The sequence below is a fragment of the Chenopodium quinoa genome, unplaced genomic scaffold (genome assembly GCF_001683475.1).
Source record: "Chenopodium quinoa cultivar QQ74 unplaced genomic scaffold, ASM168347v1, whole genome shotgun sequence".
In the NCBI taxonomy this organism is placed as follows: domain Eukaryota; kingdom Viridiplantae; phylum Streptophyta; class Magnoliopsida; order Caryophyllales; family Amaranthaceae; genus Chenopodium; species Chenopodium quinoa.
Genome location: NW_018743175.1, coordinates 1,728,141 through 1,743,328, shown reverse-complemented (window position 1 = coordinate 1,743,328; position 15,188 = coordinate 1,728,141). Strand labels below are relative to the sequence as shown.

General features: G+C 33.1%; 2 protein-coding genes across 2 annotated transcripts; both read left to right on the top strand.

Annotated features, from left to right (window-relative positions):
- The first annotated feature begins 829 nt into the window (after positions 1–829).
- Positions 830–5,487, top strand: LOC110732382 (oligopeptide transporter 5-like). Its single transcript, XM_021912316.1, has 7 exons — positions 830–1,071; positions 2,252–2,697; positions 2,996–3,093; positions 3,196–3,768; positions 3,897–4,164; positions 4,280–4,462; positions 4,605–5,487. The coding sequence occupies exons 1-7, from the start codon at positions 1,017–1,019 to the stop codon at positions 5,226–5,228; spliced, it is 2,247 nt and encodes a 748-aa protein (XP_021768008.1). The 5' UTR covers positions 830–1,016; the 3' UTR covers positions 5,229–5,487.
- Positions 5,488–8,455: 2,968 nt separating this feature from the next.
- On the top strand, positions 8,456–14,794 carry LOC110732380 (palmitoyl-protein thioesterase 1-like). The gene is made up of 12 exons (XM_021912315.1): positions 8,456–8,793; positions 10,381–10,465; positions 11,272–11,323; positions 11,413–11,433; positions 11,524–11,577; positions 11,818–11,868; positions 12,258–12,320; positions 12,455–12,520; positions 12,654–12,692; positions 13,023–13,145; positions 13,248–13,340; positions 14,218–14,794. The coding sequence occupies exons 1-12, from the start codon at positions 8,706–8,708 to the stop codon at positions 14,428–14,430; spliced, it is 948 nt and encodes a 315-aa protein (XP_021768007.1). The 5' UTR covers positions 8,456–8,705; the 3' UTR covers positions 14,431–14,794.
- Positions 14,795–15,188: the final 394 nt, after the last annotated feature.

Here is a 15,188-nt window from a genome sequence, read left to right as displayed (position 1 = left end):
TTGCCTCACACTCTCAATTCCATGTTAAACCCTTCTCCGATCTTGTTTCAGGTATTGTTTTTCAACTATATATTTATAATAATTCTTTTACTGTTTCTATGTTATTCTATATATGATGATATTATTACGTACTTACTGACTTACATAGTACTTTAATTTATTAGGAATTGTATGAGTTTAATAAGTGACACTTTTATTTTTGGTGTATTTTTTTAGGCCTGTATTTTCAACATTATTGTTTAATGAAGTTATGATTTACATTGATCATCAAATGATCATTAATTTTAATTTCGGCTTATTTTGAGTTAATCTTAATCTCCATACATGTTGTTTACAAAGGAATTGAATTATTAACGTGGAGAAAAGATGATTCTATAGTGGTTGGCAATTTTGGCACTATAGCACAACATTACGAGTCTATAAAAAAAATTATAATGATCGATCCAAAGTATAATTTCAAAGAATTCAATAATCGTTGATTGATGCATCAATACTAAAAATTGATAAGTACTAATAGGGCAATGTTTAAAACCAATGTATACTGCCTGAATAGTGAATATATCCTAAAATGGTTTTAATTTAAGGATGTATGATGATAAAAACACGCAATCGGTGTAATCAAGCTTATCTATTCCAAATCTTTTTTTAGCATTTTCCTACTTTAGGATACGAGATGGGACTATGTGAGTAATAAATTTTGAAAAACGGATAAATTTTTGTATATATATGCATTCTAGCTCAATTAGGTTATGGATAATTTTGAAATTATGGCATAAATAACATGTATCAATTCTCTAATATGGGTTATATACATTTTGTCAAATAGTAATATATCAAATGTGAGAGATAACATGCATCAATAAATTGATGTGGGTTATATACATTTTTCTATCTTGTGCTGTAATTGGTAAATATAGATAGGTTGTTACAAAGTTTTTAATACTAAGTATATTTAAATCAGCTAATTAGTAGTATATAGTTTTATTACGGATTAATCAGGAGTTAATAGAGAAAATATGGGGGAAGAACACTCTCATTCTCATGATAAACCCTTCTCTGATCATGTTTCTGGTATTATTTTTCTACCATTAATATTTAGTTCTTCATGTTTTTCTATGATATTATTAGAGATTACACGTGCCATTAATGTTATATCTTTATGTTTTTCATATGATATTATTAAGGATTATAAGTGTTTGATATTTTCTTCTTGATGTAATTTTTAGTGTTTAAAAAGTTATGATTATTAGAGAATATACGTGCCATTAATTTTTAGTTTTGTTATATCTTTATGTTTTTCATATGATATTATTAAGGATTATATGTGTTTGATATTTTCTTCTCGATGTAATTTTAGTGTTTAAAAAAAGTTATGATTTACGTACAATAATAATCATCAAATCATTTGGCACTCTAGGTATATATCAACCCAATAAATTAGATAGTAAGTATCCGAATATTTTAACCAACAAAACTAGTTAATCGACTTATATGGTTTTTATCAATCGAATGTTGTTAGAGTAGATACATGTGACAAATTATATAAATAAGTTACTTGATACTCCTAGCAAGTAAAAATACTACAGAGGAGGTTCGAAAATTATGTTGTCCATTATTTTTTTATACATGTTTTTGTATTCATTTGTCTTACAAAATGATCTCTAATAGAATTTATGTGAATTACAAATTAAGAGGCTCAAAGGAATTATTTGTGAATATATATACATTTTACGTTGAGCAATTTTAGCCAAGACAATCTTACATACAGTATATATTTTTAGATGTTTATTATGATCCTTAAAAATGTGATTATAATCATACAAATTATTGTATTCTATATAGTTTATGCTTTACTTTCATATCATATAGCTTATATTTAATTTATGTTACGAGCAATTTGGAGAGGAGAAAATATGGTTTATGAGGTTGGTAGTACCTCCTACTCCAATGCTCAGGAAAGCAATCACTCGTCGTCTTTTCACATAGATACCGGTATTCACATCTCGTTCTTAATATTTATAAACTTCTTCAATTATAAAATGCTTGTACGATTTTTCATGGTTTTATATTATCATTCACCCAAAGTTTTTTATAGGTTACATTTGGTTTTGTGGTCAAAATATGTACATACGCCCCTGTTTCTTAATAAATGCATCGCTTTAGCTTTTAGACAAGTCAGAATCATGCATATTTTAGTACATGTAAGTACATAATCCTATTAGCTGAAGCTGACTATATATTTTATTTTCAGAGAAAGAAGATATCAACGACAATCCAATAGAAGAAGTGAGGCTAACAGTTCCCATAACAGACGATCCAACACTTCCTGCACTAACATTTCGAACATGGGTATTAGGCCTTGTCTCCTGCATCCTGCTGGCCTTTGTGAACAAATTTTTCGGGTTTAGACAAAACCCGTTGTCTGTATCATCAGTAGCAGCCCAAATTGCTGTTACACCAATAGGAAGGCTAATGGCTGCCACATTACCTACAACACCTATCTTTATACCCTTGACAAAATGGTCCTTTTCTTTGAATCCAGGACCTTTTAATTTGAAGGAGCATGTTTTGATAACCATTTTTGCTAGTTGTGGTGCTGGAGGTGTTTACGCTACTCATATTATTGCCATTGTCAAGGCTTTTTATCATAGAGACATGAGTCCTGTTGCTGCCATTTTGCTCGCTCTTACTACTCAGGTATATATATCCATATCCCATATTATAAGCTAGTTTGTGATTGATTTGTGGCTTTTCGCGTAAATTATTTACATGTTTAGGATTATGTTCATATTAAGAGTAATGTGATCTTAGAATATGTACTAATGTACGCTCCTCCTTAGGTAGCCAATCAACAAGTCAGTCTAATGGTCATAAAATCGCGTTAATGTTGATTATTGAACGTAATTTTTGACTTTTTCTATGGAGTTTGATGTATATGAATAATGTTATTGACTTTATCTAACATTGTTGCTTTATAATGGTTGGTATTATGTAGTTGCTTGGGTATGGATGGGCTGGTCTATTCAGAAAATACCTAGTCAACTCCCCGTATATGTGGTGGCCATCAAATCTGGTCCAAGTCTCTCTTTTCAGGTTTATATGCTAATTCTATAACATAACATAAACACCTTAATTCTATAATATGATGAGGATTGCTAGCTAATTGTGTATGTAATGATCTTATTTAATTAAAAGGACCTTACACGAACACGATATAAGGACTAAGGGAGGACTGACTAGACTACAATTCTTTCTCATGGTTATAGCTACAAGCTTTGCCTACTATGTTGTCCCTGGCTACCTCTTCCCTTCGATTGGATGTCTTTCGATCCTCTGTTGGTTATGGAAGCGTAATATATTTATGCAGCAGATGGGCTCAGGACTTCATGGACTTGGGATAGGAGCTTTTTCTTTTGATTGGAATGCTGTGATAAGTTTCTTAGGAAGTCCCTTATCGACCCCAAGCCATGCCATCATAAATACTATGGCCGGGTTTTTCTTAGTAGCGTATCTGATTGTTCCTGCTGCTTATTATTCAAATGTATATGAGGCTAAGAGGTTTCCATTTATTTCCTCTAGTACTTTTGATCATACTGGCCATATGTACAATGTTTCTCGAGTCATGGATAAAAATACATTCAGCTTGGATATTAAGTCTTACAATAGTTATGGCAAGCTCTACCTCAGCATCTTTTTCGCCCTTACCTATGGACTGAGCTTTGCTACACTTTCAGCTACGATCTCACATGTCGCTCTTTTCCATGGAAAGTGAGTCATTTTCTGATGACTTCAGATTTTTTGCTTAGTGAATTTTACTGATTAAAACTGATTTTTGCCTATAACAACGGGTGATAACATTTAAACCAATTTTATGTTGTTGAAAAACACGAGTGCAGGTCAATTTGGCACTTGTGGAGCCAAACAACTTCAGGGAAAAGTGGTGAATTTTCTGATGTACATTCCAGAATAATGAAAAGAAACTACACACAAGTACCTCAGTGGTGGTTTCACATACTATTAGCCGTTACATTCGCCCTATCTTTGCTTGCTTGCGAAGGCTTCTCTAAACAGCTCCAACTCCCATGGTGGGGGTTGATAATGGCTTGTGGAATTGCTGCCTTTTTCACCTTACCAATTGGCATCATAACTGCTACAACAAACATAGTATAAATCTGACTGCTCCCTGCATTTTACAAATTTTTTTTTAGTGAATTTTCAGTGAAGTGTGAGTTTATAAAAGCTCGTCTAATTGTTGTTATTTTGCTTCTTGTTTGTTTAGACACCTGGTCTTAATGTGATAACAGAGCTGATCATCGGATACATATATCCGGGGCGCCCCCTTGCTAATGTTGCATTCAAGACATATGGTTATATTAGTATGACACAAGCACTTTGGCTCCTTCAAGACTTTAAATTAGGACACTACATGAAGATCCCTCCTAGATCTATGTTCATTGTCCAGGTATGCATTCAATCGAATTCAATTACGGATTTACAAAGTATGTAGTTTTGATTTTTTGAGGTTCAGATCATATCCTGTTTTCCTGGTTTGACATTTAATTTTAGGCCTAATTTTGACAATTTTTTACATAAAAATGTATCAGCTAGTTGGAACTATTGTAGCATCTTTGGTCTACTTTGGGACAACATGGTGGCTCCTTTCAACAGTCGACAACATTTGTAATGTATCATTGCTTCCTGACGGGAGTCCTTGGACATGTCCAGACGAAGAGGTTTTCTACAATGCATCGATCATATGGGGAGTCATCGGTCCTGCCAAAATGTTCACAAGCCGCGGCAACTACCCACAGTTGAACTGGTTATTCCTCATTGGATTTCTTTTGCCTGTTCCGGGATGGTTTCTATCGCGCAAGTACCCTCACTTAAAATTCTTTAAGCTCATAAACATACCTGTCATCGTATCAGCAACGATGATGATGCCACCTGCTCGGTCTATCAATTACTTGACATGGGGAGTTGTAGGATTCTTCTTCAACTACTATGTTTACAAATCATACAAAGGATGGTGGGCGAGGTACAACTATATATTGTCTGCTGGTTTAGAAGCAGGCATTGCTTTCATGGGAATACTGCTTTACTTCTGTCTGCAAACCAAGGATATATTTGGTGTTCAATGGTGGGGTTTAGAACAAGACGATTACTGCCCGCTTGCTAAGTGTCCTACTGCCCCAGGTGTTCGAGTTGAGGGATGTCCTGTTCTAGGATAGTATGATTTTTGGTGATAGTGAAAGTAGAAGTATAATTTGCAGAAAATGTCAAGTGTATATCTATGTTAGATGATTAAGATTCTCTCTAGTATCTAGACAGTCTAGTTAATACAATACTTAATTAATAGAAAGATTAAAGGGTGCATTTGGGATTGGATACAGTTTTCTTTCATTTTTGAAATTTTCCTGTCACTCATTCGAGTAATTGGATGGTCGCTTCTTGTGTATATATTGGACTAGACAAGTGAAATGAATTTTGTAGCGCTAACTTGCAAACAATTATCAATTTCATGGATATATCAAGGAGAATGCCTTCTGAATTTTGCAATAGTTGAGTGTTAACTGTGATAGCAAGAAGGGTAAGAAAATAAACATGTTTTCTGCCGTAACGCAAAGGGAAGCGTAAAGTTGTTGATCATAAGAAGTCATAATTCAAGGAACAAATTATGCAAATAAGCTAAATCAGAATGATTAGTAGCTTAACTTAGATTTTAGATTAACCATCAGTGTTGGAAACCTCATTGTGCTTAATCTTTCTGTTACTTTTGCTAATCACCTACTGTAGTTTTATTCCCAAATGCAATACTCAACTACTAGATACTCTCATACTCCTGTATTCCTTTCAGTCTTAAATTTATTGTTGGACACCATGACAATACGTACGAATTGAATTGTCATATAACAATATAACTTGTCATGTAAATAACATATAAACTCGTAAAGATCAATAACTTGGATTATATAACCTTCAATTTCGCTGCAAAGTGAGGTATACGTAGTATACAAATTAATACAAAGCAAGTCATGACTCATGAGACGTTGGCTGACAACTGAATGCGGTCATGGCATAGTTGGGCATACGAACATAAGATCTTGTGATTATCTTGGAGAAGATTCAGAGTTGAAAGCGTTCTGCTTTAGTACTTCAAATGGATTAAAGCATAACCAACTATTTTCCAAGTCCATAGAAATTATTTACTCTTTTGATTCTCTATTTATATTACTGTTGTATGTGCCGAAATATTTCTTTTGATAGGTTAGCCAATAAATTGAAAATAAGAGTTTAAGAACATTCTTAAGTTTTGTTAAAACTGATTGAGGCAACCTCTCTGAAACTAGAGTCAAAAATTAATGGTAAAAATTGATCACAACAATACTAACTATGGCCTAGATATACATAACAAAACAGCCTAACGTGGGTGTATATGGTAATGCCGTAAGCCCCACACGATTAATTTGCTCTTTATATGAAGTATGAGTTATATCAATTAGCTCCCCAGCCCCAGCCCAGGGCCTTTAAGATTACAAGTCCAGTAGAAGATTGTGAAAAAGATAAGATACTTTAGTGGAAAAATAAGAGACACCTACTCCAATTATTTGATTGATTACCAAATCAATAATAATAACATAACATAATACTAAAACAGACACCGGGAGTGACACGTGTCACTTCCTGGTGTTGTATTTTCCCTCCAAAATCGTTTTCTCCTTTTTTTTATTTATTTTTTTATTACTTTTTATTGTAAATATACTTTACACATATTCATCAAATCATTTAATTGTGATTCACTTTCCCAATATATATATATATATATATATATATATATATATATATATATTTGTGATTCACATGTTTTCCATTATTATTATTATTATTATTATTATTATTATTATTATTATTATTATTATTATTATTATTATATTCAATCTATAACGTAATATTAAAATAGACACTAGGAAGAAATTGACTTTAGAAATAACACGTGTCACAATTTGGTACTGTTATTTCCTGTAAGTTTTTTTTCCACGGTGATACAACTACTTATTGTAAAATATACTAAAAATATTCACCAAATCATTCACTTAAACAAAATATATACGTAGTATTTGTGATTCAATATTTTCCATAAAATACTATTCTAACGTCTATTACTTTGTATATATATGGATTATATATTATTTCCTAATCCTTATGCAGGATTTTATTCCTTCAAATCTTCAATATATTATATATGCAGTAATTTTGTAACAAAAAAAAATGCGTTTTAGAAATAATTGATTATTACTATTACTAGTATTCTCTAAGCCTTCTTTTGTTATTCATATATTCTCTATTTAGAAATTTCAAAATGTTTTAATTTCTTATTAGGAAATAGCTTCCTAATAGCATAATTTATTTTTTTTACAATATCAATCTTATTTAGTTATTTGATTTATTTTTAACTTTTAGTTATTTATGTATATCAAAAGCACGACAAATTAGGTCTGTTTTCCACTATCCTAAAGTGTATCAAATACACTGTAGTAATTATTTATGTTACAATCCCATGGTGTTTAATATACAATTTGAAGATACTTAATTATTTAATTAATAAAAAGAAAAACGATATCAATTTATCATTAAAATTTTTAACCTATCTGTCTAATTACTCCGTCGTCATTATATTTTATGTTTCATTTCATTATATACATAAAAAAATACTATGGTTGTATTTTTGTTCACATGCATTATACAAAATATTTTATTTTTGTTTTTTAAAATTTTTGTGTTGAATTATAAACAATAGTGAAATTAATACCGTGCATGACACGAAACCTAATATAGTTCAATATGACAATGGAGTTTTGTCTCCATTAAATAGGACAATGGCAAGCCTTTCACTCTATTCTGTGCTATGAATTGGACATAAGTACAATGTAACTTGATAATATAAAATTGAAATTAAAAAAAAGAAGTTATAATTAAGGTGTTAATCCTCATATTTATGTCCCATAATTATCTACAAAATGGTCACGGCCAAATACCTAATGGTAGGCGTTAGGAATACCTTGTCCTTGGTCTAGTAGATTAGTAGTGATAACTGATAAGTATTGTTATCTCACAAAATGACAAGAGTCACAATTTTAAAGTTGTGAAACTAAGGCTTATCAGAGGTAATTCGGAGTGAAAATTCTCTTATTCTTTCTTTCCCCGTCCAAGAAGCCTTACTCGTGTACTTGGATTAGATTGACTTTTAAGAACCTTAAGTTAAATACCTATGGGTTGACTTTTAAAACCTTAAGTTTGATACCTAAAAAAAAAAAAAACTTAATAGAAGGAGTAGAATAGAACATCACCTTAATGACACACAAATACGGAGTAATATTGGTTTAACCTTTGTGTATACGGATTAAAAAGGGATAAGAGTGTAGAATACATAATGGGGCCCTCTCTAATTCATTCATTTCATGTGTTAATCCATTTTGAAAACTTCGTTCTTTTCCCTTCTCTATCAGTCAATTACAGCATCTGGTCATCTGGAAACATCATACACTGTTTGTTTAAAGCTGGTAACTTGTGGGTTTCTTCTTCATTTCATCATTTTATCCAATTCCCAACTGTTTGGACAACCTCTAATATGAAAGAAAAACTATAACAATTTTCAAAAAAGGATTTCATCTTCTTAAAGATTTCCTTTAATCTTCGAGCAAGAAATCATGAAATCTACAGCAGCCATTTTCTGCATAATCTTGGTCATTATCCTTGTTCCTTTGTCTCAATCTCTTCCCTTTATTGTACTCCATGGTACGGCTCTCTCTCTAAGTTTATACAATATTTTGATTTTCATTTTTCATATGTATATGCAATTTTCAGTACATTTTTTGGTTATAATTGTTAATATTGACTTTTATTATCAATTGTTTGAATACCCTTTTGCTTGAACTTAGTTTATTCTTTTGATTATGCAAGCTGAGGTGAGGAATTGAGTTTTTAATGTCATATTTTAGGTTTTGGTTGTACTGTTGATTAGAAAGAATATGCAAGATTTGTTCAGGGTTTGATGTCAGAATTTAGGTTTTTGGTTGCAACATACTGTGTATAATTAAGGGTATGAGTGAATTGTGATTAGGGAGAAAGAGAGGGCAAATTTTATGTTACATGTGGCTGGGTGAATGATAATACAGGGTGATTGGTAAGATTTGGGAGGATTGTTAATTCCGCCCTGCAGCGGCGGAGCAACCGGCTTGGTGAACTATTATGCAATTTGAGAACTGAAGTCCGTGACCAGACTAATCAACTAATGGTGTATGGGACTAACCGAATTACGGAGTTGAAAATCAATATGGGATGAATGCCTATGGAGTATTAAAAAAGAAGTGGCATTCCATTGTGATGGTTTTTAATTGGAATATTGATATTGTTGTCAGTACGTAGCCAATGTAGGGGATGAGATTGGTGTCAGTGCTTCATTTGGGTTTTATTGCTTTGATAGGTGTGTGATTGAAAGTATATCTGTGTATGAGTTGCTTCTTGGTAAAGAAGAACTTGTAGAAGAAAGAAAACAGGAAAAGAGGTCTGTAACTCCTGTAAGATACATTCTGTCCTATTTGGTCAATGTATAATGCATGAAGGTTACTATGCAGAATGTCCCTAAATGTTTGGTTGAGTATTGAATTTATCTGTATTCAACCTATGGAAAGTAGTCATGGGACCCCGAGGGGAGGGGGTGGTGGTTGTGGAGCAGAGATTATAAGTTTTAGGTGAAATGTAATATTTTTCATCCAATAGATTAATATTGTGGAGCATTTCATACTTGGGGCACCCATTTCAGTTTCTTCAGAAATTTGGTGTTAATTTTGAAAGTACATGGTGACCTTACATAGTAACTGAAGCTTAAGATCTTACATGGCCCTTTAATTGCTTTTAATATGTGTTCATCTCTCTATTCTTGAGAGTTTAGAGTAATGTAATTCTTGTAGTAAATGCTGGCGTGTGTAAAAATGTTTCATTCTTTTGCCCTCTTTGGTTGCAAAACATAAATTTGTCAGCAACCGAAGCATGAAAGTGTCTGGAAGGGAAAATTTTAGAGGATATATGGATATCATCAGCTCTCATACTTTCTATAATTACATCAAAATGTTAAGTAACAAGACATACATTTATACATTTATATACTACTTTATATAATATATTAATGTCTCAGAATAGCTGACTCTTCAGTACCTTCATTTTACCATTGGTGATGTCATCCAAGTCATGTCTTGCCTAATCATTATAGTTTACACTCTTACAGTATCTGTTTTATTTTTTATTTTTTAGATTCATTTGTGGTATTGTGGTATGAATTTTATGTTCTGGTTGCTTGCTCAGTTTAGATGATGTATCTTGTAGGAATTGGAGATCAATGCAAAAACCGTGGAATGAAGCAGTTTACTAAGCTCTTGAGTGAGTGGTCAGAATCAGAAGGATATTGTGTGTATGCTCTCTCTCTTTCTCGGCTTATTTTGTATTCTGAACTTTGGCCTGTTTGACTACTTGCCATCTTACTTATGGTTATTTTTTTTTTCTTCTCCTGTCATGTCAAATTATGCCTGCTAGTCTGCTACTCTATCTGGTACCAAATTGCATTGAATTTTTCTCATTTAGGATTTTGGAAGTTATGCAACAAATGAGATTGTTCTTTGGAAACTCAACCATTTTTTGATTTCATACAGGAATAATGTTACTTTTTGTTAATTAGTTGATATGTGCTGTGCACCTATCATATTTGATTGGAAATACTGAATTTGATCCCTGGATAATAAGGTTAGGGAAAGAGGAATAAAATCAGGAGCTAGCTGTATTTCCCGACTCTGGTTGTAGATACTAGATAGTGAAAAGCATGAGAATGCTTTTAAGATATTACTGCAGTAAACGGACTGATTTGATAAGCTCTATGTGTGGAGTGTGGACATAGCTCTTACAATGGGAGTATGGCTCTGAGAGGGTCAAAGGAATACTGTGACTGTGTCTTCCTTTTTATCTATGCTTAAATTCTCTTCAAGTCCTCAATTTTTTCCTGAAATTGGTGTCATTGTCATATTTTGGTGTCGAGCTCAATTGTACTTGTAACGTATAGTAAAGGTCTAGCCAATACATATGGCTGTCTTCATGGCCATTTTCTCTGTTGATCCCTCTTGTTGTCAGTCTATTTGACAATAATGACACACGCACTGCAGTCCTCATTTTTTTCAAGTAGTGGGTGTGTGTACTGATCCATCCCTGTTATTGTCTTTTGCTCAGCGAAATTGGTAATGGATCCTGGTTTTCCTGGTTTAATCCTCTTGAGGATCAGGTACAGTGAAACTGAAGCTTAAAAGCATTTAAATTATATTTTTCTTTGACTCAACCATATTCTAAATTAGATCTGTTTTTGCCTTGCAGACACAAATTGTTTGTGACAAGGTGGGAAAGCTGTTGGCACTTGGCAGTATCATATGTAGGTTTAAAAGGTTTTAAAATTGACTTTCTGACTAACTTGTTATTGATCAATAGGTGAAGAAAATGAAAGAATTGAGTCATGGTTACAACATAGTTGGACTGTCCCAGGTAATTTCATGTATTCTGCTGCCACTCTTGTACTGATTTGCTAAAGTTGCTGAATTATGGAATCATGCATTATGTTTTTATTGCTCCCAAGATGAATCTAAGATACTGTATCTCTGTTCTAGTTTGACCTAAAAAGGAAGACTATGCAAATTTGATCTATGATATTTTTCTAATGTATAACAGTGTTGAACATCAGCTTTCAGATATTTCTTTCTGAGACACTTGTACTTTTTGTTGTAGGGCAACTTGATTGGGCGAGGTGTTGTGGAATTTTGTGAAGGAGGGCCACCGGTAAGAGTTAGGATTAGAAAATAATAAATTAAGAGCTTTCAAATGTTTCCACTTTTCTGCTATCAGCTTTCAAAATTATCATGATTTTATTAAGTTTGACTACTTTTTTATTCATTATATGACATATATCATATGATTTTGTAAAACAAAAAACCGAAAACCACAGCAATGCCAAACGAACTCTAAGGTTTTTTATTTTGGTTTATTACTTACCTAGCACATCTTGCATCAGAAGTTTCTGTTCATCTTCAACCTGTTCAAAATTTCAATTATGCTCTCTAAGCTATGATTTCATGCAACCATGGTGCCTATGATTGTCATGTACTTCCTCACGTATGGTTCTGCCCCTGAAATTAGTACTAAATATTCCAAGCTGATGCTTGAAACAGGTTAGGAACTTTGTCTCATTGGGGGGGCCTCATGCTGGCATTGCTTCTGTTCCTCTTTGTGGTGTAAGTTTATTTGTCTCTTCCTCCTTTTATCCTTGAATTGGATTGCATCTATGGAGTTGCTTGCTTGTTTATTACTGTATGAGTTATGTAATTTGTATAAATCCCTTACTAAAGTAAGATGCATTTGTTTGCAGGCTGGTTTTTTCTGCGAGCTTGCAGACGTGCTTATCAAATCTGAGATTTACTCGGATTATGTTCAGGTCAAAACTGTTATTAAATTGCATTAACATGTTATTTCTGTTCAAAGTTATGTATTTTCATTTATGCTTCTAATTACAGTCTTCATAAACTGAGCTTGAATATTCTTGACTGGAAAATTTTGTGGATTTTCAGGCTCATTTGGCTCCCAGTGGTTATCTTAAAATCCCAAATGTAAGTGTAGTTCCAATATCTATCTCTTCAGTTGTATCTTACTTCTTTTGGTCGATTTGACCCAATGCATCAGGCCTACAAAAGGGTGTATGTATGCAGATAAATTTGTAATTGGGATGGGAACACGGCCACACCCCAATTAAGGCTGCCCAATGCCCCAAACTTGGCCTATATAAGGTTAAGAAAGGGTCATGTTTAATCAGTGGCACTTGTTTACAGAAGTTTTTTAGTGGAACCTTGTGAATCATGCCTCTCTCTCTCTCTCTCCATAATGTTCCCTTCGCTGCCAATTTATGCATCATCTAATCATTGCTGTCTCTGTTTTTCCAGAACATGGATGGCTACTTAGAAAAGTGTAGGTTTCTCCCAAAACTTAACAATGAAATTCCCGAGGAGAGAAATTCAACTTACAAGGAACGTTTCAGCAGCCTAGAAAATTTGGTGCTGATTATGGTAAGTTAAAATACTTTGAAATTTCTTGATATTTTTGCTGTATTTTTTGTTGATTGCAGTAATTAACGTGCAGCAATTTACTTACATTTTTTGCCATTTCAGTTTGAGCATGACACGGTTTTGGTACCTAAAGAAACCTCTTGGTTTGGATACTATCCAGATGGCGCTTTTAGCCCTTTGCTAGCACCTCAAGAGGTATGTTTCTCTGACACAATTAGTCATCTAGCTCAAATAAGCATACAAGCATCAAGAGTTGCCTTGTATATATTGGAAACCTGACTATCAATTGGCTTCATTGATAGTGTAATCTTTGCTAATTACCATCTTTATTTCTGTATTCTAATGCTTCATCCCTTCAAAACAGGCTTATTGGACTCCTGAGGTCTTGTACGTTTTGACTATTTTTTTTTTTCTGTCATGTAACATGAAATTTATGTAATTACATATCTGTGAAGGTGTCTTGCCAAGAAAATCTAGCGATATTACATGCACTTAATAAAAAAAATTTTATAGAAATTATTGGTCAATGAAATTCTTACTGACTAGGCTCCTTACAGTGGTGGAAGATATATGTTGTATATATTGGCATGTATGTAAACCTTGTGCTTGCCTGGCATAGACATGATAACATTTAAGGAGAATTTGAATCAGCACCATAATAATTATCTAGAAGGTTTAACTCCTTGTGCAGCCAAAGTACAGCAGTTGTTAGAAGGATCACTGAGCCAACTACAATAATGACCAGTGACGGCTGCCAATAATAAGTGTAATCTTTGGAAGAAACCTGCATGCCCTTTTCCTATTCATGAATGTACTGGATATCAATAAATTTTGTGATGGAAAATTTATGGTGGTTCATTACCAGATTAGCTATGTTACATGCTGTTCAACTCTTTATTGTACCCTGTGGTCTCTTTCAATAAATTTTGTGATGGAAATTGTCTTAACTCCTGTACTGGAGTTTCCACCAGCTGTTCTTCAGTCTGATTTTATATATCATATTGCTGTATGTAATTTTTATACATCAGTAGTTTGACATACTTCTACTTTCGTGGGTGTGTGTGTGTTGCAGACAAAGCTTTACATTGAAGATTGGATTGGTTTAAAAGCCCTTGATGTTGCTGGTAGAGTTAAGTTTGTTAGTGTGGCTGGGAATCATCTTGGAATCTCACACGAAGACATGAAAAAACACATTGTTCCCTACTTGAAGAGTCAAGACGAGAAGTTAAACAATTATAATTTCAAGATTGCGCGTGGATTGCTGACTCTCAATCATGAGAGTTGAGGATGAAGTATGCATCCATATACAGCTGTGGCCATTGTTAATCACTGATTTCTGTAAATTGCTGGTGGGGATTTTGCAGGATCAGTGAATTCATGTGATTATTATAGACCACGGTCCTTGGTTCATAAGTATGACTCAATTCCTTTACCAATGGATTGCAATATTCTGTGTATAACTATTGAAACTATACATATCATTTAACTCCTTTAGGCCAGAAATTTCCTAATCAGTTGTTAGCTAAGTCTCTTAATACATGAGAAAACTGAATACTGTCTTCTTTTACGGAGTAATCAACAAGATATATACAGTAGTAATTATGTATACAACGTATTCCATACTCAGTATTAGCTAACCCTTTTTACTACATTGTTTTTTTCGAATTGGCTATGAATCTAGTCAAGTGTTTTACATGAACAAGGTGAATATCTACCCAAAGTTAATTTGCCATGTGCTTGAACCGTGTAAGCACATGGGCCAACAAATGATCTTAATTGTAGTGTAAGGTACAACTACATATACTGATATACTCTACTTTTACACAACCTTCTACATATACTTTGTTTTTATTTGCTACGTTTGCATTTTGAAAGACATAAGACAACTCTGGCTTTATGTGAACAATGATGATCACTGGGTTAAAGTGCCAAAACTTACATGTTTACATCTCTTAATGTTTGCCAGGAGGTTTCATATTTTTAGGGGGGGTTGTTTTATTAACTTTTATTTTGTCAAGGGAAGCTCTATAAGAAATTAATGAT

What these genes read in the sequence shown, in the direction of transcription:
- LOC110732382 (XM_021912316.1), top strand. Translation starts at nt 1,017, where the DNA reads ATGGGGGAAGAACACTCTCATTCTCATGATAAACCCTTCTCTGATCAT. An exon ending in CTTCTCTGATCATGTTTCTG is followed by an intron (nt 1,072 to 2,251) that starts GTATTATTTTTC and finishes TTTTATTTTCAG; the next exon opens with AGAAAGAAGATATCAACGAC. An exon ending in GATCTATGTTCATTGTCCAG is followed by an intron (nt 4,463 to 4,604) that starts GTATGCATTCAA and finishes AAAATGTATCAG; the next exon opens with CTAGTTGGAACTATTGTAGC.
- LOC110732380 (XM_021912315.1), top strand. Translation starts at nt 8,706, where the DNA reads ATGAAATCTACAGCAGCCATTTTCTGCATAATCTTGGTCATTATCCTT. An exon ending in TTAATCCTCTTGAGGATCAG is followed by an intron (nt 11,324 to 11,412) that starts GTACAGTGAAAC and finishes TTTGCCTTGCAG; the next exon opens with ACACAAATTGTTTGTGACAA. An exon ending in GTTATCTTAAAATCCCAAAT is followed by an intron (nt 12,693 to 13,022) that starts GTAAGTGTAGTT and finishes CTGTTTTTCCAG; the next exon opens with AACATGGATGGCTACTTAGA.